This window comes from Vanessa tameamea, chromosome 7 (assembly GCF_037043105.1).
Source record: "Vanessa tameamea isolate UH-Manoa-2023 chromosome 7, ilVanTame1 primary haplotype, whole genome shotgun sequence".
Taxonomy (NCBI): domain Eukaryota; kingdom Metazoa; phylum Arthropoda; class Insecta; order Lepidoptera; family Nymphalidae; genus Vanessa; species Vanessa tameamea.
Window position 1 is genome coordinate 2,099,807 of NC_087315.1, and position 24,119 is coordinate 2,123,925.

At 33.3% G+C, this 24,119-nt stretch overlaps 3 protein-coding genes across 4 annotated transcripts in view; 2 read left to right on the top strand and 1 right to left on the bottom strand.

The window, feature by feature from the left end:
• LOC113400746 (TBC1 domain family member 5) overlaps positions 1-9,950 on the top strand; it is a 146,863-nt gene extending 136,913 nt beyond the window's left edge. For both annotated transcript variants that reach the window (XM_064215302.1, XM_026640393.2), the window contains 9 exons: positions 1,867-1,983; positions 2,059-2,186; positions 2,619-2,669; positions 3,568-3,667; positions 4,497-4,615; positions 6,078-6,220; positions 6,581-6,722; positions 7,638-7,884; positions 8,378-9,950. In XM_064215302.1, coding sequence (XP_064071372.1) covers positions 1,867-1,983; positions 2,059-2,186; positions 2,619-2,669; positions 3,568-3,667; positions 4,497-4,615; positions 6,078-6,220; positions 6,581-6,722; positions 7,638-7,884; positions 8,378-8,647 — 1,317 coding nt within the window. In that variant the 3' untranslated portion in view covers positions 8,648-9,950. The remainder of the gene's footprint in view (positions 1-1,866; positions 1,984-2,058; positions 2,187-2,618; positions 2,670-3,567; positions 3,668-4,496; positions 4,616-6,077; positions 6,221-6,580; positions 6,723-7,637; positions 7,885-8,377) is intronic.
• A 1,593-nt stretch (positions 9,951-11,543) lies between these two features.
• Positions 11,544-14,687, top strand: LOC113400744 (vacuolar protein sorting-associated protein 51 homolog). Its single transcript, XM_026640390.2, has one exon. The coding sequence runs from the start codon at positions 11,710-11,712 to the stop codon at positions 13,810-13,812; it is 2,103 nt and encodes a 700-aa protein (XP_026496175.2). The 5' UTR covers positions 11,544-11,709; the 3' UTR covers positions 13,813-14,687.
• On the bottom strand, positions 13,875-23,758 carry LOC113400751 (putative histone-lysine N-methyltransferase 1). The gene is made up of 4 exons (XM_026640401.2): positions 22,716-23,758; positions 22,086-22,149; positions 16,106-21,998; positions 13,875-16,029 (listed from the first exon to the last, which is right to left on the bottom strand). Exons 1-4 carry the CDS (start codon positions 23,375-23,377, stop codon positions 15,623-15,625), a joined length of 7,026 nt encoding a protein of 2,341 aa, XP_026496186.2. The 5' UTR covers positions 23,378-23,758; the 3' UTR covers positions 13,875-15,622.
• Positions 23,759-24,119: the final 361 nt, after the last annotated feature.

A 24,119-nucleotide genomic window follows, 5' to 3' on the forward strand; every position in this document is an offset into this window, starting at 1 on the left:
CTTAGCAAAATGTCCGTCCTTGTTACAATTATAACATCGGGGTCCTTTGTAGGCCTTTGTTGACTCATGTTGTTTTCCTTGAATGACCTTTTTCCTTGTGAAAAATGCTGAATTTAAGAATTTAAGATTTAATAGAATCAGCACTGATCTTGATGCCAGAGCTCTCCAGTCCCATTATCATGGGCTTCAGCTTCAGGGAGACCGGCTAACATCAATCATCAATGTACCGAGCCATTCATCATCAATGTTGAATTTAATATTTCTGAGCTTGTGGTCGACATTATTTTATTTACGTAGTCATCTACGCTTCGAGAAGAATCCAGTGTAGTTGTTATCAAATCTCTCAGCAAGGCTACTCTCCTGTACAACCCGCTGTCATCAAAAGCCTGTTCTAAACTCTCCCAGACTTCTTTACATGTTGTTGCATTCTGAACATGTACATAAATGATAGGGTCCAGTAATAAAATTATCTCAGATTTCGCCTTGGTTTCTTTACTTCGATCTATATTTTTACCAGTGACACAATTCCATAAATTGTCGAGTTCGAAACATGCTCCGGTTTTCTTAGTTTTACTGCGTTTATTTAATTATATTAATTCCACAAGTAGCAATCAACCACGCTCTGCTACCATGTTGATATTTAACTAATAACGACAACAGATAAGGTTGCGTTCTTATATGCCAACAATTTCTCGTAAAAAGTAAACGATCAAAAATGTTTATTGTGGGTTATAAGAGAATTAAAGAAGAGATAAAGAGATAGACATATACCACCGCGGACTTTTTTGAAGACCTTTTTAAGGTGTACAATACTGTAGTACATTATTTTGATCTATGTCGTAGGGTTCAGCCAGCGTTTGCAATGTTGTTTTATAGTATGTAATGATGTGTGTGAAAAATAAAATGATTTATTAACTCATACAATGCAGGTTAATTACCTTTTTTAAATTGTATTTTTTGTCGAAGATGACAGGTCAAAATTTTAATATAAATTTTTAGAAATGTGTGTCAGGCAAATTACAAATTTTCAGCATAGTTTGAGCTTGACTTAGCTACATTCAGGATGAAAAGTTCAGAGAAGAAGTAGTGTGATCATAAAATCTATTTTAAAGTAGGAAGTCCCATTTTCAATATACCTAAATGTTCCCCAAAACACTCAGCTATGACAGATCATGATCGAAACTTAATATTTTGAAGCGAATTTACTCCCTTATTGTATAATAAAAACAATTTTGAGTGTTCCATTTTTATGGGAAATAATTTTGTTGTTCAATAAAACCTTAAACGTTTTAGTTGTGTTAACCATATCCAATATCCATCATTTAATCATCCATCGTTACGCATTTGTTATATAAAATTACAATATTTAAAGCGAAACGTCGCATGGGGCAAAACCGCGCTTTGACCCTGTATCATTGTGTATGATATATCCTTGATTATATTTACGTCGTTCACTTATTTTTATTTTATAAAATCTTATTTAACGATTATTTAAAATAATAAGTGCAACATTTGTATTTTTATGTTTTAAAGATAAAATTTATTGTAAATAGCACTCCAGAAATTTTCAAACCAAAAATATCAATAATCTATCCTATTATTTAATAAATTTGAGAATGTTTGAGAATGAGAGTCTATATAGTAATGTGTTTTACAAAATTAATCTGTACTCAGTCATCAAAATTCAACTATTGTTATTATGGAACTTCTATCTATGGATAACAAATATGAATTAGCTTTTTTCGACTATTTTTGTTTCTTATTCTAATTCTTTATTGATAACAATGAAGCTCGTCGATAGCTGCAAATAAAACAAAAAGAAAACAGATAACATATTATCTGAGTAAATTAATGTTTTTCTAACAGAGCGCATGGAAGCAACACTTTTGCGACAATGAACTCAAAGCGATGATACTTCAAGACGTTGTTAGAACTTTTCCTGACGAAGCTTACTTCCGCGATAAGGATGTACAAGATCTCATGGTAAGTGACCAAAAGCGTATTCGAAACGGCGACCTGGGGGGCCAAGTCAATAACTTCGTTATTCATACCGGGCAGGTGCGCGTGCTGTTCTACTGGTCGCGCGCGCACCCGTGTCCGGGGTACCGCCAGGGCATGCACGAGGTGCTGGCGCCGCTGCTGCTGGAGCTGCGAGCCGACCGGCGGTGCGCGCCGCGCTCTATCAGGTACAGCCTCTCACTCTGCCCAAGCCCGCCCCCCTCTTAATATAATGGACAGTGCTTAGATCTATGGACAATATTTATTGTTGACTCGGTTGCTCAATATAAAAAAAAAACTATGAGGAAGTCATTGTAAGTGCTTAGATATATTTGGGATTCATAATATCGATAATACGTAAATAAAATATAAAAATATTTCAACAACTCGTACTGACATGACATAACATTAATTATATTATCTGCTCCGAATGCTTTTCAAACTGCATTATACTGCAGCGGTCAGAAAAACAATCAAATTATATTAAAAAAAAAGGATTTTCATTTATATTTATTGGTTACAAAGCTTCGGTAAACAGGAATATCAATAATTCTGGACTAATTGTTCCTTTCAAAAGTCTAGATGATAAAGTTAATAATTTTGTGACTGCGTTTTTTCAGCGACACCTTGCGATATTATCTACAAGAAGACTACTTAGAACACGACAGCTAGTGAGTATTAACGTGTATTAAAACATACAATAATACTAGCTGTGCCCGCGTCTTCGTGCGCGTTTGAATTTAACAAAAAAGTTATTGTTGTAGCCTAAGTTACTCCTTATTACATCAGCTATCTGCCAGTGAAAGGCCCGTCAAATTCGGTCCAGCCGTTCCAGATAATCTCTGGAACAAACAGAACACAAACAAAAATTGTAAAAAATGTTATTTTGGTATATGTACTGTGTACAATATTACAAACAGACACTCCAATTGTATGTACACCCCGTGTGACTTAACTAGACCACTCGGCGCTGATGACGTAATAGACGCGACATTAATAAATATTATAGCGGTAGTGAACGCTCCGGGCGCCCGCGGGGAGGGCGCGGGCAGCGGGCAAGTGAGGCCAGTTTAGTCGCACGAGTTGTAAATAGATTTTCGTTTATTCGGTTATTATCGAAAATTGATAACTTTGTCCCCTATAATCTATACTAATATTATAAATGCACAAGTAACTCCGTCTGTCTGTTGCTCTTTCACGGCCAGACAGCTGAACGGAAACTGATGAAATTTGGTATAGAGCAAGCCGGAACCAAACTCAAACTCAAATTCCTTTATTCAATATAGAAGCATTACACTTACTTATTGATAGTCAAATGAAACACCACCACCGGTTCGGAAAAGAAAATACCCTGACCTGAGATGAATCGGCGAATGAAACTCAGCGGTTTTTTTGTCAATTTTATTATTTGCAAAATTTAATATGAATAGAAATAAATGCAAAGAAAGACATTGGCATATAGCATTTTTATATGTAATACCGGCCGACGAGCCTCTGCAACGTGAGCGAAACCGTGGCTGACAACTAGTTTAACATCATTTTCTATCATAAGTTATATGTATTTCGCAGCATGCTATTCAGCGCGATTATGAAAGGCTTGGAGAAGTTCTACTGGACGGGTGACGTGCCCTCCGCCGGCGGACGACTGCCCGTCTCGAAGACAATACACGTACTAAATTCATATAATACTATTTAAATTACTATCTTATATTAACAATAGTGATTTACAAAATAAACATTGTAATTTGATTGTTACACGCCGAATTGCCACAGCCGTTTTCATCTAATCTAAAAAAATATGTGTATATCGTTCTGGTACGTCAATGCACGATATACGAATAAAGTGCGATTACATTAAACGCGTGAAACATTCGTCCTGTGTCTCTTTATCTTTACGGTAACTCGTCTGTTAGAAAGAGATGAAGCTAATGTGAAAACTATTTCGATTTCGATCATTTGTTTCATCTCTTATAAACCGTACAATGTTAAGTTAAACAAAGACAGGACGATATCTGAAATGGGATGTCAGCATCGATACTTAATCGAATGATCCGTTTTACCACCGATGTCACAAAATTCGGATATCGCCCATGCCTAGTCTGATGTAAAATATTGTGTCTTGTGTTTAATATCGACTTGTATGTCGCGATTGCAAATGGCCCGACTCGCCCTTATGCCGCCGCCGCTCTCTACCCTCTTGTGTGTGCGTGGAGCATAGACTAAATACATCGTTAAACTAGGTTTTTCGTCTACAAAGACTAGCTAGACGAATGCCATAAGCCTGTTTGTCTAAAATAGGATGAAAATACTATAGATTCCAAAAGGAACAAAGCTCAAATATAATAATTTTAATAAATTTACGGAAGGGCATCACACATAATGTTCACTAGGTTAAGAATTAATAGACATATTTATTATATTATGTATATTTTTCGTAAAAATCAACTCTTCTGTCATAAAATAAATTAAGTCACGATATTATAATGTTTCTGTTTCAGAATCAAAATGAAGTAATACGATATTTAGACAAAGTAAGAGAGGAATATTTAATGCTATTCGACCCCGACCTGGCAACACATTTGGCTGAATGCAGCATCTCCATGGAGTTGTTTGGAATGTAAGTAGAAAACTAATATTAGAATCGATATTAAATTAATTTAATTCTTTCTTTTTACATTAATTATATCAATAATTCTAATTTAGTACGTGATTTAAAAAAGTGGCTATGAATATTCATATATGTCAATTAATATTAATTTGGATGCGTGAAGTGAACGGTAGAACAAAAAAATACACGTGGCGTAATGTGTGGCTATATTATGAATACTCTTTTTAAATATTATTAGGTATAAATAAACGTAACTGACAATTATTGTTATATAAGTTTGTTTATAAACAAACTATCGAAACAATTAGTTATTTATAATACCCGATTGTAATGTAATCTGTGTTGACACACTAAATAAATAAAAACGTGATAAGATAAAATAATTTTATTTAATACTTGTTGCGTACAAGATTACCTATTTGCTATATAATATCCAAAGCACGTGTATCGGTGAGCGGCGAGGCGATACGTGCTATCTATGTGTAACCTTGATTTCTCTAGATACTCACTACTCTACTGTTAGTTTCTAGTGGTAGTGTATGATCCAGGGATGTACTAGTAATAGGCTATTTGACTGGTTTTTAAAATCCATTTTATATTATTTAGTAGAGGTTAAGGAACCCAGTAAAAGTTGTTTTTTTTTTTTTAATTCTAGTACATATTTGCTGAAAAATATCAAATTAAAAATTCCATATTTAAAAGGCGCGCGAAAACGCTACTTTGACAATATGGCGCTGTAATGGGATCGGTGACGTCACTTGCCTGTATTGTAATCTGTGGCACATATAATCCACATACAGTAGGCAAACGTCATCATAAGCCCGACCAATCAGGAGCGTTTTGTGTCACGTGATAAACGTTTAAAAGATTTCATTTTAATTTATAAATTTTTGAATTCATTCATTATTATTTTCAACTTTCGTTAATAAATAACCATTTTTAAACTCATAATATATACTGATTACAATAATTTACACTTTATGTTTCGCATTGTCAAATAGCCTAATGTAAAATCGACCACTCGGAATATTGAATAGTTCATTTATTAACTAAATAACAATAGGTTTGGTGCACGGCGCGAAATAGCATTCACGCGCTGACGGTAAAATTTATACTTAAAATGTAGGAAAAATTATTTACTAATATAAATGTACGTTAACCGTACTGGTAGTCCTTAACAGATACTAACGTTTATTCGTTTTGAAAATTTTATATTTTAAGTAATTATACATATATTTGTTTATTTATTTAAGAATAGTAACTACGAATATTATAGTTGTATGTAATAGTTATCGAATGTCGTAGTATTTGAAAATTTATTTATTTTCTTGGAATGTTATTTATTGTAGGTAGCTTGAGAAAAATAATAATAATCTGTGTATATAATAACATTGTATATGCCTTGATACATTGTCTCTGGTTATCTATTTTAATTTGGAGTATTTAATTTTTATTTATTATGTAATTTCAGTCGCTGGCTCCGGTTGCTCTTCGGACGGGAGTTCCCTCGTCCCGATGTCCCGCACCTGTGGGGATTTATCTTCTCCGACGGGCCCATGTTGCCCAACGTGCACTACATCATACTCGCCATGTTAATCTCAATTAGAAGTATACGTGAGTAGAAATAGGTTCCGGAGGCATAAATTATTTTTTTCTAGTAGTCAGCGATCGAGTTGTTTGAATGATTGTTGAAATTTTACTAATAATTTGAATGATCGTCAAAATATACACATAATAATCGACGGTAAGGCTCTGTGAGAGTACGTACGTATGGGCGAGTATTTCCTACTTAAAACACTTTTTACCGCTTACTAGCAATACTTAGTATTTATGTAAGATTCAATGAAACTACGGGTACCGGGAACGTAACATCGTAGTATCCGAGGTGGGTACTAAGATGGTACAAGGGAAAGGTAACATTTAATGCAAGGCGGCATACGGAGTTTAAATACAAAGAAATATGTGTCCGGGCAGTGCTGGCGGCGGACACGGCGCGCGCGCTGTGCGTGCTCATGCGGCCGTCGGCGGCCGGCGCGCGCCACGTGTGCGCGCTGGCGCTGCACCTGCGCGCGCCGCACGCGCACCCCGCGCCGCGCCCGCCCGCGCACGCGCCCCCGTGAGTGTGACTGCGACTGTGAGGCCCTCATTGGAGAATGAGCTCTGAGGCATTCGCGGTTTAAAAATGCGTCGTTGACTGATGCGGCTCCGGCTCGACTAAACGGGGTTAAAAATTATTTTGAGGAGCAATGTTTTTATAAGCAACGCTTTTATAACAGGAGCCCAGAATGCGTTCAAAACTATGTAGTGATAATAATAAAATTATATACACAGAGCGGCACCGATGTCATCGCATTGACGATGATCAAAAGGCGTAAATATATGTTTGATAAAATTATCGAATAAACAAATAGACGAAAAGTTAAATTTTCGAACAAAATAATTCACACGGAAATTAAAACAAAGTAAAACACCATTTGTAAAATCAGGTCAATGACCCTTAAAAACGGCAACGCCGCTTGGACATTCCGCTCTCACCCGCTCCCCGCACAATCCCTTTTGACTTCAGGCGGCATTGCTAATTTAGGTTAATTTAAATTAGGTTTTAATTCTGTGAATGAATAGTTGACTTATTTATAATATCCCCGATAATGTTATAGGATGTTCTAAATTAATGAAACGAAAAAAAAACACTGGGGCTAAGTTAATGAATGTATTTGATTGTTTTGTTTTGTGTTTGGTCTTAAAACCCTAAAAAGTATTAGGGGTATTATGTAATGCGTTGACGTCACAGCCACATTGTATATATGACTTCTAAAATTGACTGATTACTGTTAAGCCACTTCAAACAGCAGTGAATCATTTCTTTGCAAAAACAAAAAAAAAAAACATAAAAAAAAAATGTCTCTGAGTATCTTACGATCTTCTCAGTCTTCCGTTTTACATTTACTTTGACAATCATTAAATTAGTGTAGTTTAATTTTTGACTCTAACGCTTGACTTCGAGTATGTTCCCAAACGTCGCCGTCCCCAGGAGCCACGACAACATCCTGGACGCGTCGAGCTCCGTGTACGCGTTCGAGCAGCGCGCGGAGGAGGAGGCGGAGTCGTCGGGCTCGGAGGGCGTGGCGGAGGGCGTGGCCGAGGGCGGCGACGTGGCGCGCTCGCTGGCCGCGCTGGCGCTGCTGCGCGCGCGCCTGCCCGCCGCCGTGGCCGCGCTGCGCGCCGCGCTGCCGCGCCCGCCGCCGCGCGCCGAGCTGCCGCTGCAGCAGATCGTGCAGGTGACCCCAAACTATTGTCCAAGAATATTTTTAAACGAGGGAAGAAAAAAAAATACACATGTTTCCCATAAATATATCTAACGATTCAATGTCAGTTCTGTTGATTTTAAAGTAGCTTAACAGCTACCAGTTTTTCCAATTACCGCTAGCGATAAGAAATCCATTTCAAATTAAACTAAAAATTTCGATAACTATCTGCATCTATTTCAAGAGACCATGAACAAAATATACATTGAAAGATCGTGACACAATTAAGACTTTAATGTATAAAGGATAATAAGGACGTCATTAAAATTAATAATTTATTACGACAATCTCTGCTTTATGAAATTCATAAAGAATAATAAAATATATCAAAAACAAAAAAAAACTGTTCTGTAACTTAAACTAGCATACACTCATGTCAATTAAAATTGTTAATTTACCTTTATTCCTCTCGCAATTGAAATAAGCACTAGGTGTTTTTTTAATTCCTTTGTATCTCCATTTACAGTTAGCTGCACTCCTCCAATGCCGCAATCATGCTTTGATAGACGTGGAAACGGCGCTAGAAGCTGCTGAAAATCAATCGACCGACGCGATTGGTCGGAAGCAGCTCGTGCCGGTCGTGATGGGCCCCAAGCCGAAGCCACAAATTAACTCAAAACAAGTGAAAATCGCGAAGAAAGTGAAAGAAGTGCCGCTTAAATTGTTTTATCAGTCGGAGTGCGACGGAGCGAGTGACTTGCCATTCTTAGATCCGTTGGGACTGAGGACAGAATGACTACGACGCAAAATAATGCTCTATAGCTATTATCATTAAGTACAATTTCGACTGTATTACCGAAATGGTATAGTGCTTTTATTACCGTTTATAATATATTTTATGTTGATATGACATACAATCTAAAATTTGAATTATATGTTTATATAAATTATTTTCTCTATACATTTTAGCATTAGTGCAGAATATATTATATATAATCTGTATTCAGTCATTGTAGAACTAAAGAAGCCTTCATTGTTTAAGGCTGAACTTAAACTCAATATTTGTTTAAATAAATCATACCTATGTATGTTAAGACAGAAATACGTAATTATATTTTTATGTATAGATATTGTATTAAATTTCCTGTTATATTTGCGTAACAAAAACTATATAGATATTAGCGTTCGACAGGTTGTTTTAATTGTAATAAGCTATTGTTGTTAAAATTAAAATTGTAAACAAACTTGTGACATATTATGGTGCGTTTGCTTATAGTGCGTAAGAAGTATATTTGTGTATGAAAAGTGTAAAAACCTAAAAAATGTTCGAAATTTAAATGGCGCTACTGGAACACGAAGATAAAATTTAATAATGCTCGAATATTCAGTGGTATAAAACGGATTTAGAGAAAGAGACATCTGCCTTCAAAAGGCGCTATTTACAAATCCGCTTAGCAAATTTAAAATTCCAATCAATAAATAGATATAAAGCAATGCGTGTTATTCTGTGTTGCCATTTTTTTACATTTCGTTTTGTAATACCCCAACATTGTATGATTAATATTTGGCAAATAAATATTCAGAAACATTTGCCACCAATGCTGCTGATATCATAAAATTGCCAATTTTTTCTTTTGCACAGATATAGTAGAAGTAATATGCACTGTTTTTAGGAATTTAAAAATTAGGAACAAAGTTAGATTTAGTTAAGTATGAACAAAAAAAAACAATTTATAAATTAAGTGCAAATTAGTAACTATTACGAAAATTTAATTTTCTTTAAAGGTATTTTAATGTTATTAATACAAGTTGCTACGTTATATTTTATAATTTATAAATATTTTAAACCCTATTTGTACATGTAAACACACCCCCTAAAGTAGTCTAAAGTAATGAACCAATTTCTGAAATATTTAAATATCGAATTACAAAAAAAAAAATATTCAGCTTAATTCAAAATGTGTACAAATAGATTTGAAATTATATATATTTCGTTACATTAATAAAAGTTATTTTATCGAAACAAATAGACTTCTTAGATGAATCTGTTTAAGCAAGTGATATTTTATTTAAATGATGCAATAAAGAAACATGAACCATTCTCTTTTATTATTCATATATCACTCTGTTGACTGCCTTGTTCCTTATCACTTTTGTAATATTACTCAATATGTGTTCAACATTTTAAAAACCCACCTGAATATTAATGCATTCTTAAAATTAAGATTGCATATTATGTCCATCACATTATTATGATTAAAAACAATTTAAATCCAAACTTGTACTGTACCATACAATTACATACAGAGCTATTTATTATATTTAGCAAAATTTCACTCTCAAATCGCAATCATTGTAAGAAACGAATTCACATAAATTCATGCTAATTATTATTATTTTATTTATTATTCTTATTAGGAAATTAGCAAAATGTAATGAAGTTACATTCATAAAAAATTAAGAATAAAATTTATTAGTATCTAATATTTATTAATAATGGCGAGCAAGACAAGACACTGCTGAAGTTGTTATTTTCTTTATTTCATAGTATAATCAGCTAGCATAAATTTGCGCGGTCGAGAAAATATGTTGCTTAATTTTCAACTACAAAATACAATCATAATTTGCCTTACTACAGTTGAGGAGCCAGAAGAATGTCGTACGTTGAACCGTCCTAACATGTTCTCTTTCACTCGCGTGTGATTATATAGCCATCGCATTCGCACAGGTGCAGGAACGCATCATCCAATTTCAAACTTTTTATTATAAACAAAAAGTTTATTCATTTTTAAATATATCATATCAGGATAAGTTCGGAATTAGTCAATGTAACATTTGAAAAATTTAATAGATAAGTATTAATAGCATCCCGAAGTTCATAAATTAGCATTACTCACACTGTCGTGTATCTAAGTCCGAATGGTCGCCTTATGCCGAATTGATCAGGTTATTTTTTTTTATTCGAATGGACACAGCTGTTGGCCAGAGTAGCCTCTACAGCGTCACCGGGCGGGTGGGCGAGCTTAGGACGCCGTCGACGTCTGGAGGGAGGACAATGTGTGCACGGAGACCCGTCAGAACGCCTAGGGACGATAATAAACGAGGGACCTCGACCCCGAAGGCGGGGTCGGTCTGTGTGTAATGTGATTCCTAAGGTCTCTATGAACATCAACGTTACGCATGTAGAACGGACAGCCGGTCATCATGCGTAAGCATCGATTTTGCAATCAGGTTAACATCAATATATATTCTGTAATGTTTTGTATGTACGGAAAAATATTAAGGATTTTATGAGAAAATGTGATTCTCATAGCATTGGTACAAGGAACAAACACAAACTTGTTACTCTTGTTACTCGACTGCATAGAGTCAGTAACTCTTTTGTGGGGCAATGTATACGGTTTTACAACAGGATCCCAAAAACCGTTCAAAATGCTTCTGTTGCCAAATAAAAAAAATTTGTTAAGGAACGTTTGCGTGCGAAAGGGTTATACTATACAATTAGTGAGTTTATGATTGCTAGCACACCTTGGGAATGAAACGATAACATAAAAGAGTGACCATAATTATAAAAAACTTATAAATACACCTTATGGTATACGAGTTTGTACTGACTAACCTTAATTTATTATTTAATATATTTTTCGATGAGGATAGTCTATTTAGCTATTGTCATAATTATTATGACGTATGACGTTTGAGTAATCAGTTTTGATTTTTGACATAAGTTGAATTGAAATGATAGTATTTATTGTTTATAAATAAGTAATCCTTTCATTAAATTTTGCACTTATATATAAGGAGATAAACTGAACGATTATAAAATCGACATCCAAATACACCATTTGACAATCGAGAATGGCAGAATCCCCTAAAGATAACGAAAATCCACTCGACATCGATGGAAGTAACTTTAATTCTGAAATGTATTTAGAATGTCTTTTAAAATGTGCCACTCTACGACAAGTGATGGATAAAGAGGCCGAAGTAGTCACTCAAAGCCAATTCTTACAATCAGAAATGCAAACTTTGGTATACGAGAATTATAACAAATTTATATCAGCCACTGAGACTGTTCGAAAGATGCGTTCAGATTTTCAAATAATGCAAGAGGAAATGAACAAACTTAGTGAGAATATAAATAACATTACATCATTCAGTTCAAATATATCAGATAATTTAAAAGAAAGTGGGAATAATGTAAATAGATTATGCAGCACTCGCCAATTGTTAGACAAACTACAGTTCGTGTTCTTGTTACCGACACAATTAAATAAAGCAATTCAAGAAAACCGTTATGTAGATGCAGTACAAGACTACACACATGCTCAAAGAGTCTTACAGAAGTATGGTAATCAACCTTCTTTTCAAAGCATTCAGACGGAATGTTCAGAAATTATATGTGATCTCAAGAAAACACTGAGAGAGAGACTACTAACACCAGATACTTCAGCATCTGAATTAGCTGAAAGTGTGGGTCTTTTGAGACAGTTACAGGAAACAGACTCCTCTTTACAAGATATATTTTTGACATGCGCTGAGAATCGATTGGATACACATCTAAAAAGTTTGAACAACATTGTTGATAGTGCTGATATATTGGAATGGGTAGAAAAATGCAATAACACTTTGTTAGCAGACTTGGGTATTGTTATATCTTGTTATCATGATCTATTTGATGATAAGGAAATGGTCAATCTCCCTGAGTTTGCAGACAAAGTGATGACACAAGTATTCCATCTATTTGAAGATGTTGTCAAGAGACCTGAGAACATTGGTACTGAGATATTAATAAGAGGATTAGACAAATTCTTTAGAAAATTACAAGCAATGTCTGAAATTATTTCAAGTGAGTCTGTTTCCAATAAAGCTTTGGATGTTGTTATACAATGTATAAAGCATAAGGCTACCTTGCAATATGAAACCATTCAATTACAATTTAAAGAAAACCTGATGAGAGTAAGACAGTCCTTAGCAAGCAAAGGTACAGAGTGTGCCGATCTTAAAGATATTCTGAATTCCCTGCAAATTCATTTGATGCAAAAGGTCCAAGCCTCACTATTAGATTTAATGGCATTTCTACAAAACAAACTCTCCTTTGGATTAAAATCATGGTGCGGGAAGGCTGTTGCTGATGCTTGTTGGACAGTCATATCAGAAACTTTGATCAATCTATCAGAAATGGTTAAAAAAATGTCTTCCTTACAGGCATCAAATAACATTCCTTTTGAATTACTACTAATATTGGCAAAACTATGCTTAGAAATGCAAGAAAGTGGTGTAACCACTTTGCATAGTCACCTTTTAAAGCTTTTGGAGGAATCAGCTCCAGGTCTGAGTATTGACAAAAAGGACACAAACAGTGTAATGGTTCATTTATCTACTGCAGCTCAAACAGCTTTAGACTCTGAAGTTGTGTTTATAGGACAGACAGCAGCACAAATGCTAAGAGTATCAGTCCTAGCTAGGGATTGGTTACGAGCTCCAGAACCAAGAGGTCCGAGAGCTGTATGTCGGAGGGTCGTAGAAACGCTTGCTAGTGCTGATAGTGCTGCATCACAACTCTTTCCTACAAGCATAAAGCCATCTAGCGATTCTAGTCGTCGTACTATTTGGTCTCGGGCCCCTTCATCATTTTCGCCCATAAATAGAATATTTTCGGAAAGGATTGAAGTTTTCAGCCCGGCTGGTGCCGATCGCGCCGCGCTTTCAAATGGAGCACTAAAAGTGGCATTGAAAGCTTTAGTGGAGTGCGTGCGATTGCGTACATTTAGTAGGCATGGTTTGCAACAATTACAAGTTGATGTGCATTTTCTACAACAAAGGCTTTCATGTATGGGAAATGATGAAAGACTATTGAATTCTTTACTAGAAGATGCTTTAGCTTCAGCTCAAATTAGATGCGTCGACCCTCAACTGATGGAAGCAAGTATCGTAGACATTATTTGTGAAAGGGGCTAAATATTTCACTATTATAATATTCCACATATGTTATATAGTTATATAAAAATTTAAAAACATCATCAGTATGTAATTATTTATTGTCAAAAATTACTACAAATTATATCTCTTAAACATACAAAACACAGAATATTTTAATAAAACACCTTTAACTATGAAACTTTAAAGTAAACAGCACATTTTATGACAATTATTATAACCCATCAATGAAAATTGCATCATAATAAAAATAATGATATCATCTACATATATAAAATCTATGTTAAATGCTCTTACTCATTTTACAAGACACTACGCTTTACTTCTAACAATAACATATTTTTCCAATGTTAGTCACGACAGCAGATAAACATTAATAATAATTAAAATTAAAAACAGTATATATTATTACCATTACAAACAATTTTTCATAAAATTTGGTCCTATTTTGCTAGAAAATTATGACGAAAATCCAAGACAAAATGTATATGTCGTTATGGTCGGTTTTACTATAATATAGATAAGATCTTTTATTCAACAACTTTGTATTATGAAATATCTCCCAAAATACATTTTTGAACATTATCTATTAATCGTATATTAAATATCTTCCAAATTGAGGGCTGAAATTGATCGCGCTTATTATTTGGTGAAAGATCAATTTTCACTATGCCTTATTTCATTACATTTTAATATATGCTACAAAGCGTTCAGGGTAACAATCCAAAATTGGGAAGCTCTTTATTTGCTATAGCAAATTTTCAATTTTTAAAAAACCACTAAATTGTTTTTTATAAGCTCATTTGTATATTCTCAATTACCATCATTGACATCACAAATATATTAAAAATGAAACTTCCGATATGTTTATTTTTATCATGTTCCATATTTTTACCCTGCCCTTTGAAAAATCCATGATCGGGAAATATGTTACGATTGTTAGCTATACAACTGTACCACAATAATAAAACCGATGTCTTGTGTTTACTTTTCAAAATTAAAAGTGGAGCGATCTGTCCTTGTTTGCTCTATTCTATTTAATTTCAAAATTGTGCATTCAGACTAATGTCGGAATTTTATGACTGAATTAAAATTAAGAATTCGTTAAGAGTTAAATTGTAGAAATTATCAGAATTGGTAATATGGTTTCGTTCTACGAAACAATAGTTCTCACTAAGCTTGCAGTTTACAACAGGTCTGCATCATACAATTAATTAGATTATTTCCTTGGCTCGATAGATATCTTAAAATTGTACCTGTGCTTGTTAATAACATTTTTATTAATATATATATATATATATATATTATATATATTTAGTTTTATTTGTTCATTACTGCAACAAGAACAAATGTACAACAAATTTCGACCAAATGTTTTCAATTATTAATAGACTTTTTTTTATTAGCAGTGTTAATGATTATAACAGTTCAACTAAAACTGCACTGCACATAAAAGAAATATAAAAAGGAAATAATTCTTAATACTAACACAAATATAAATAATTACTCTTTTACATCATATATCTATATCTATAATAGAACAAATTGACAAAATATATACCTATATATGATTCTTAATTTCGCAAATTTACATATAGACAAGACCAACGCTCCAAACTGCGATAAAAATATTTGTCATTTGGTGTATCTTAAACATGCCGAAATAGGAAAAATATATCTATTAAACAATGGTCCGTCTGTTACATCATTGTGAGCGCTTGTGATGCGTGATTTTATCTACATACTAGCGACCCCTATTCTTATTCTAGTTTCTCATACAATATCCAGAAATCCTACTCAGTCAATAACTTCCATCTCATATCGATATCAGTTACTTTTTCGATTTCTCCATAAGTTTCCTCATTTTCTCCGGTACAGGCACTCCTCTATGTGCGGAACTTCTGAGCTTTTTGCCGCTGGGTTCGCTTTTTATTGCCTTGACAACATCGTTCGTAATTTTTGCTTCACTATTATTAACACTAGATTTTCTGGTTCCTACTCCTAAATTTTGGGTCGTATTCGAGTTGGTAACATCACTTCTGAGCTTTTTTGATTGCACAATCGTTTTAGTTTTATTTGTCCGTGATTTATTAGGCGTTTGTGTTTCGACCTCGGGCGGAGGCGAGCGTCGGCGACGGATCCGCGGCGGCGTGTGCGCCAGAGTTGTGTGTCGGGACAGCAGCGCCGCACTGCTAAACAACTGCCCGCAGTCGCATCTATGTTCTATTTCTGTTGTGCCTGGATATAGAAAATATATAAAATTAAGTAAGTAAAAATAGAAAATACTATTATTTAAACAATTATCAGTACTCACGTTTTTTGGTTTTATTTGTGGGTGTCGTTAACTTGTGCTTTCCCATTGATTTTCGTTTAGCTATTCCACTAAGAGATTTTCTTTTAGCGCCCAAAGACTGTTTTTTGCTTTTCTTGTCTATGTCTTTGGAAGCAACATCTTCCGGCGGTTTTGTTCTTGGGAAGGAATATTTTACATCACTATCATCGGAATCCGTGTAAGGCAACTGTTCTGGTTTTGAAAGCTTTAACTTTTTCTCTACCGTTAAAGAATTAAGAGGCCTCGGTTCGACTGCCTTTGCTTTCAGTCGTGGTATTTTTGGTGAATGCTGCAATGATATTCTTCTTTTAATTAAATCTTTCGAATTTGGTCTTTCGATCTGAAGGGAATTGCGTTTCTTAGCTCTTACTTTCATGAATAGTTTACCCTCCGAAGATTCATCTTCTTTGAAATTTGGGTTTAACATGTATCGTATTTCATCATCATCACTTGACTCAACTTTAGGTTTGGGTTCTTCAACAACTGGCAGAGATATGTTAACAGTTTTATGCCTTTTTGTAACAGTTGGAGTTATCTTGTCTTTCAGAGGTAACTTCTTTTTAGGTGTAGGTGTTTCTACAATAGTAACATGTTCTTTGACTTCAGGTTTCTTTATTTTCACTAAGTTTTCAGTAGCATTATCAACGGAGGTTATATTTTGATTAGGTTGTTCTCTGGATAATTTTTCAGGTAGCAATTCTACTTCACTTAGTTTTGGTTCCAACTTAAGTTTTTTCTTTTCTAATTCCTTGATATTATCATTATCAGAAATTACGTTTATTTGATCATCACCTTCAGATTCTATTTTTTGTTGCAAAGGATCTGTATCTTTTTGTGGACTTTTAGTTATTTCGCAGTGGTCGGCCTTTTCATTGTGATTATTTGGATCAATAGTATCTTGAGACATATTTTCATCTGATTTACAGTCATCACCATCCATATTTTCCTCTTCCTCGGTTTTCTTAGCAGCTTGCTTGGCAGCTGATTGTTTTTTCTTTCTGAGACAAATAACTGTATGTTTATTTAAAGAATGCTCATTAGGAAACACCATGTAACAAAGGGAACACTCGTGTATAATATCTTTTGTTGAGAGCGAGCTCTTGACACTTTTATCATCTGATTTTTCAGAACTTGTTTCTAAATGTTGTTCCTTATGTTCCAAATAGTCTTGTAATTTTTTAAATACTTTTTTGCAAACGTCACAATAGTGAGATAGTGAAGGCTTGGTAGTTTCATTGGTACTTTGTGCATTTGTAGTACATTTTTTATTGATACCATCATGAGTTTCTCTATGTTCAACAAGATGATGTAATTTTCTAAAGGATTTATCGCATGGTTCACATCGAAAACCAGCACTAGGATCATCGTTTTGTTTTGTTTCTGTCTGATTTTTCAAAGATTTTGCAATATCATGCTGTTCAGAAGAACTTTTTCTGAGTACCCTTGTTGCAATGGGGTTAGAATTATGAATTAGTCGATGCTGAACTAAATGGTGCAATTTTCGAAATTCTTTTTTGCAAATTTCACAACTAAAGACAGATTTCGTGATTTCACTATCGGAGTTTTTCACTTCTTCTTTGTGTTCTTTTTTGTGTTGAATTTTATGGTTGACTAAATATGATAACTGCCTGAATGTTTTTCCACAATATTCACAAATTAGATTATTAGTATTATGATGATGTTTACTTTTAATGATATTTTTCTTTAACTCGGAAACTTTCAGTTTTTGTTTTTTTTCCGGTTTCTCTTTAATAGGCGTGTCCTCTATTACAATAACATCGTCAATGTTATTCATAGATTGAGCATAGTGACGACTTTTACGGCTTCTAATTTTTTCTTCTTCGTCGCCGTCATCTGAGAAGTCTGATCTACTTTCGCAGGATTTTCTGTCAGATGAGTGTCTCAGTCTCATTGGACTTCGTTTATCCGAATCAGATCTATTAGGAGATGGTCCTGTACAATGCTTGACATGTTTAAACACGACATTCTCAGATCTAAATAACTTATTGCAAATGGGACAAACAATATTTTCATTTATTTTTCCCATTGTCCAATTTTCTTTAATGATTTCTCCATCACTACTATCTTCAGAATCTGTGAAATTTTTGGCAACTTTAGCATCTATCAATCGAGGCTTTTTCTGTGGACTTGGTACCTTTAATTCTATTCCTTGTTCAGGTAGTGGATACTTCCTAGGGCGGCCTCTTCCCCTCTTTATTGGCGTGTTTGGAGAATTATCCGAAGATTGTACATTAATTATAGTATTTTTATTTTCGGCTTGTGTTTCGATTAATTCAGCAGCTTTGACTAAATTATCTATTGCAGATATAGTATCTGTACGACTTTTAAATGAATCACTTTGTTTCTCGGTTTCATTCGGAGACTTCTTTACTAAATCTTGAGTTTTCTTGATTTCATCATCTATTATATTACGATTTAGCAGATATGATTTCTTTGGCACAAGAGTTTTTGTGGTTTTATCAGTTTTATCTTCTAACTTACGTTTTTTCTTCGGCGACACTTCAATGCCTAGATCATCCGGTTCAATTAATTCTAATTCAGGTTCGTTTACTGGTGTCAAGACTTGTTTTCTTTGATGTTTGATTTTAGACTTTGTTTCGTCTTGTGGCTTAATTTCATTTAGAGTTTCTAGAGTATCTGAATCTAAAGACTCTGAAGCACTGTGTACATCAGATGATTCCGGTATTTGCTTTTTAGATGGTGATAATTCCTGTCCCTGTACATTTAATTGTGTTGGCGTAAACTCTACGTTTGATTCCATATAAACTACTTTTACTGGTTTGTCTTCAATTATTGAGATTGGACACTCCAAATTTCGCTTCGCTGTCAAAACAGATTGATACGCAATTTGCACTTTAGATTGGTAATTTTTGTTAAATGTATCTTCTTCATTTGCTAACTTTATGGAAGTTGGAATTTTACTCAACTGGTTATTTTGTCTCATTGCAATATTATGTTGTTTAATAGTAGACTTTGCTTTAGATTCGGCAAGCATTAATTCGTTTCGAGATAATTTTTTCACCGGAGGTTCTTTCTCTACTACAGTTTGAATAACATTATGTGGCTCTTTACCATCAAAACTCATAGTTATACAATTCTCATAAGTAAAAGAATTTCTTCTAGCAAATTTATCAAAATCTTTTTCTGTAATTATTGCTTCTTTTCTGGTTTCATTTGGTGTTTTCTCTTTACTGGATAATAAAGTCACTAAATTCTTTTTATTAATATCTATGTCCCCTGTGATTGGCTCATGCTCTATAATTTCCTCATCGGAAAGTTCATCGGGTTCCTTTTCTTTTACATCATTATGTTGATCTTTATTTTTAAATGGCATAAGGTTAGATATTTTACTATTTTTGTCCATTTGTGTGTGTTCAGGTGTAGTATTATTTTTAATGTTGTTACTGATCATTTGGGGCATCTCATGTGACGCTCGCTCTTCATACGGATTTCCATGTAATTCGTTCATCTTGATCTCAATTTCATCTAACGAGACTGTATTGGAATTTATATTTTTATCATTATTTTCTGTTTTTTCACCAGGATTTTCTACGGTTCCTTTTGTTGAAACTGCTCTGTTAATTATACCTTCGATTGTTTTATCAATTAGGTCCTGGTTATTGATTTCTTTTCGCTGTATAGGTATTTTAGTTGAAATTGAATCTATGCACTCTTCTTCTTTGCTTGGTCTCTTACTCACCGTAGGTTTTTGTTTAACAAAAGAAGGTTGAATTTTTACTGAAGTAACTTTTGTTTCCAATTTATTTGTGTGTTGGTTAGCATTACTTTTATTTACAAAAGCCGCAGTTTCAATTTTTGTATGAAGTTTCGACATTAGTCCAAAATCTCCCACTTTTATAGATCCAGTAGCAGATTGCCTTTGGCTATCAATTTTCTTCAAAACGTCCCTTCTATTTAAATCATTAGGTTGTTTCAATTGCTTTGTATTAGAATTATTAGTAGGTATTTTGGTTTCTTTTATTTTATTCAAAAACTCTTGTCTATTTGCAGAAGTCCATTTTCCAAATGGAACTGCACTATTGTTATTGTTGATTGGTTTTGAAGCTACAAATACTTTTGATTTTGTTGTATCATCCTTTATTTCTATTATATTTTTGTCTGTATTACTTTTTGGACATGTTAATTTATTTATATTCGTTGTCGCATTTGCCAGTTTTGTTTTTTTAGAACTGTCAGCATCAATTCTTACTTTGTCACAATTACTTGTGATTGACTGAGAAACAGTGTCATTCAAAAGGACAACAATTTCTGAGTTTGGTTTTTGTAATGAATTTAAGCATTTATCATTGTTTCCTTCTTTTGCATCAATTGGTATACAATATGTTGCTATTTCTATTTCAGACTTATCTTCTTTTCTACAATCTTCCGAATGTGATTTGTTTTTAGTGTCGGTTGGTTTATTGGCACTTGTTGTATCGTTTAAACAAATATTTTTTTCATCTGGACAAATATTTTTGGGTTTGTCTTCTGACTTATCAACATTCAATTGTACATTAGGAATTATGGGTTCGTTATGTTTTATCGTATTTAAAGTGTCCACATCATGTTTATTTTCGGTAATATCTTTTTTACTTTCCTTTTCTTTTATTGTGTTTATTGATTCTGTCTTGGGATAAGTAGTTTTGTCGCAAATTTCATTTAGATTGTTTTGAGTGGTTTCCTTATGATTTTTTATTTCACTTTCGTAAATTTTAATCTCATTTGCGATTTTTGTTTCTGGAATAGGTGTTAAATTGCTTTTGACTTCATTGTTAGGTTCTGAGTCTTCATCAATATTTGTACTGACAGTTTCCATTGCTATTATGGTATCTTCTTTTTTATTACAATCTTTTAAATCTAGAGAACTGTCAGTAATTAATGGTTTTTCATTAAATTCTTTTTCAACATAATTAACTTCAGAAAAGGTGTGCACTTCAATGTTATCATTGGTGATATTGTCAAAGACTTTATCTGTATTAGTACCTTTAGTAGTTACTTCATTTATTTGTGATTTACTTGATGTCTCCTTATCTTTTACATTGTCAAGTTCATTAGAAAGTGGAATGTTAGTCTCATTATGAGATTTTACATTATCATTTTGAATATTTTCGTTTATTTTCTTTTCTTCATTAGATACTTCTGTTACGGTTGATGGCAATTTTTGTTCAGATTCATTCACAATTGTTATTGAGAATTCGGAATTGTCCACTATTGATATAATAGATGTATCATTTTTTTCAAGTACACCTTCTCCTTTAGATGGTTCAAGATTATCAATGGAATCTGATGTTTTTAAGTCTGATTCATTTTGAAGTTGTTTTTGACAGTTATCTTCTGGAGGAATAAATGACACTCCATCTTCACTCTCTTCATTTTCTTGATTATATTTAATAGCATCTGGTGTTTTAGCTACTTCATTATTATCTTTATTTTTCGGAGGAGTTTCTAAAAGTTTTTGTCTACAGCTATCAGTATGTACTTCGATAGTCTTTTTGATATTATCTGAATGTCTACTGGGGTGCAATTGTTGATCAACCATTGTTTTTGTTAAGGGTATACCTTCTTTATTTGGTGTTGAATGATAAGTCATAGGAGTGAATGTACCTATAAGTGGAGATTTACGAGATTCATTGAATTTCATCATTTTCCCATTTAAATTTACTTCTGTTTTTATTTCCGAATGCAATTCAACATTAGATTCTAAACTCAAATCATTATTAACATTAATTTCCTTTTTTGGTGTTTTAGGTATTTTATCAACATCTTTATTACCTAAAGGCTCATTTATCACTTTACTTATATCCTTTATAGGCACGTGAGAAGTGTTTCCAGGAGGATTTCCAACTTTTGTAGGCTGAAAACATTTAAAATAACATTTTACTACTTATGAGATTAAATGAGGTAATTATTTAAAAAATAGACATTTTAGTCAATAACTTACCACTTCTTTTGGTATTTCAACCTCTATCTCTTCATAAACTTCTAAATTCCCTTCAGCATTCTCCCTGTAATTAACATTTAGAAAACCATTTTATTAAACTGAAACATCTAATAAATTGTAATTGTATTGTTCTGACCCATCATATTTTTAGTTTGTTGTTTAAAGATATATAAATATATATCTAAACAACAAACTAAACAAACATATAAATATATTGATATTTATTAAAAAGTTATGATTGATGTTAAATTGGTCCTGAAAGTTATTAGAGGAAAGTGTATAGCAATAAAAGCATTGCAAATAAATTTATATGTACATATTTAAAAATCACTATCTATGGTACAAACTATTACTACTACAAAATACTATTTACAAAGGAACAGAGTCAAAAAAATCTATGATTCTTTTTAAAGTCTAATTTCTGAAAATATCTACAATTACAAATGCAATAAGTAAACTGAGGGAGAAATTATTTTCACCAATTTATTTTATTTTAAAACCTTAGTCCAGAAATATCAAAAAAATAATAAGTAATATTTTTAAAAAGTTAAGACTTCATTTTTAAAAGAGTCTATGAATAATTAAAATTCAAATGTTATTAAGACTATATTATGGTGTCGATAGACTTACCGAACTTTTAAAAACTTAAAGCTAGGCTGTTGTTGATCATCATCAATGATCTGTACAGCTGCTAGTTCCTCTTGACCAGCTTTTCTATATAAATATAATCCATTACCAATATCAATAGCATCAACATTCTTTCCATCTATTTGTAGCACCACTTCGGTATCCTTACTCGGTATAGTCTCGGTATCTTCTAAAGCTTCCAGGTTCTCCATTTTATCTATTGGAGGCTCAGTACTCTCATTAATTTTTAATTCAACATTACCTTTTTCGTCATCCACCATCACATTATCGTCTATCACAAGTTCATCGCCATCATAAGAGTTGTCATTGTCATCAAAAATATTAACACCACCGGAGAGAATATTGGCGGCCTCTATTTGCTTACCAATTTTATAACTATCTAAATCACTCTTTTTCGGAATCGGTGATAGATTTGATATCAAATCAGCATCGGAGGTAATAGTCCGGTCTGGGTCGGCGGTGGTCGTTGTCAGCGAATCCTTCGAAGGTGAAATACTAAAAGTTGAATCGACTTCTGATAGCGAAAAGTATTTTGAAGAGCTCTCGTTAGCCGTCATATAGGCCTCGCTTGGCGGGGAAGTAGTATCCAGCGTTAAGTCTCGCGAACTTCCCGCCTCGCCCCGTATCTGATTTAATCTATCCATTTTCACAATTCATCTGTTTTGACAACAAAAGTAACAATTGCACGAATGTATGGACGCGCTAAATTATATTGTATCAGTTATACCACAACTAAAGAAAACATTTGAAGGTTGGCCAATTAGCACTTAGGTCAATAGCAGTGAATTACAAGTGAAACTTTTTAGTGGAACAAACGATAATGAAACTGTGACACTTTTAATAAACATGAACGAATCAGTTTAACAGGAGTTAAAAAAAATAATTCAATAACTGTAACAAGTTTATTGATGGTTAATAAATATATTCGTTAATTTTCTTTATGTAAAGTATTGTAATATTATTTTTGCCTTAATTTTCTTAACAACACAACACATCAAATATTAAAGATGGACGTCGCGAAAAATAGATAACAATGTTGCCATGTTTTCAATGCAGATTTTTTTTAAGATACAAGATTTTGGTAGAAATAAAAAATAACAACAATTACACTGTAATGGTATAAATTCAATATTTTTAAATAATTAAACTTTTGAAAGAAACAGGTCTTATTTTGATAAATTAATAAATTATAATACACCATATGTAGTGGTCACTTGATACTGCGTATTAAAATGTACTCTAACATTTTACTTCATAGGATCATACTATACTATGTTGATATTAACCTAAGGTTTTTAATATGCAATTTGTAATATTGAAACTGAATATACAAATTAAATTTAAATAATAACAAGCATGTATATAATCTACCGAATTTTATAAGTT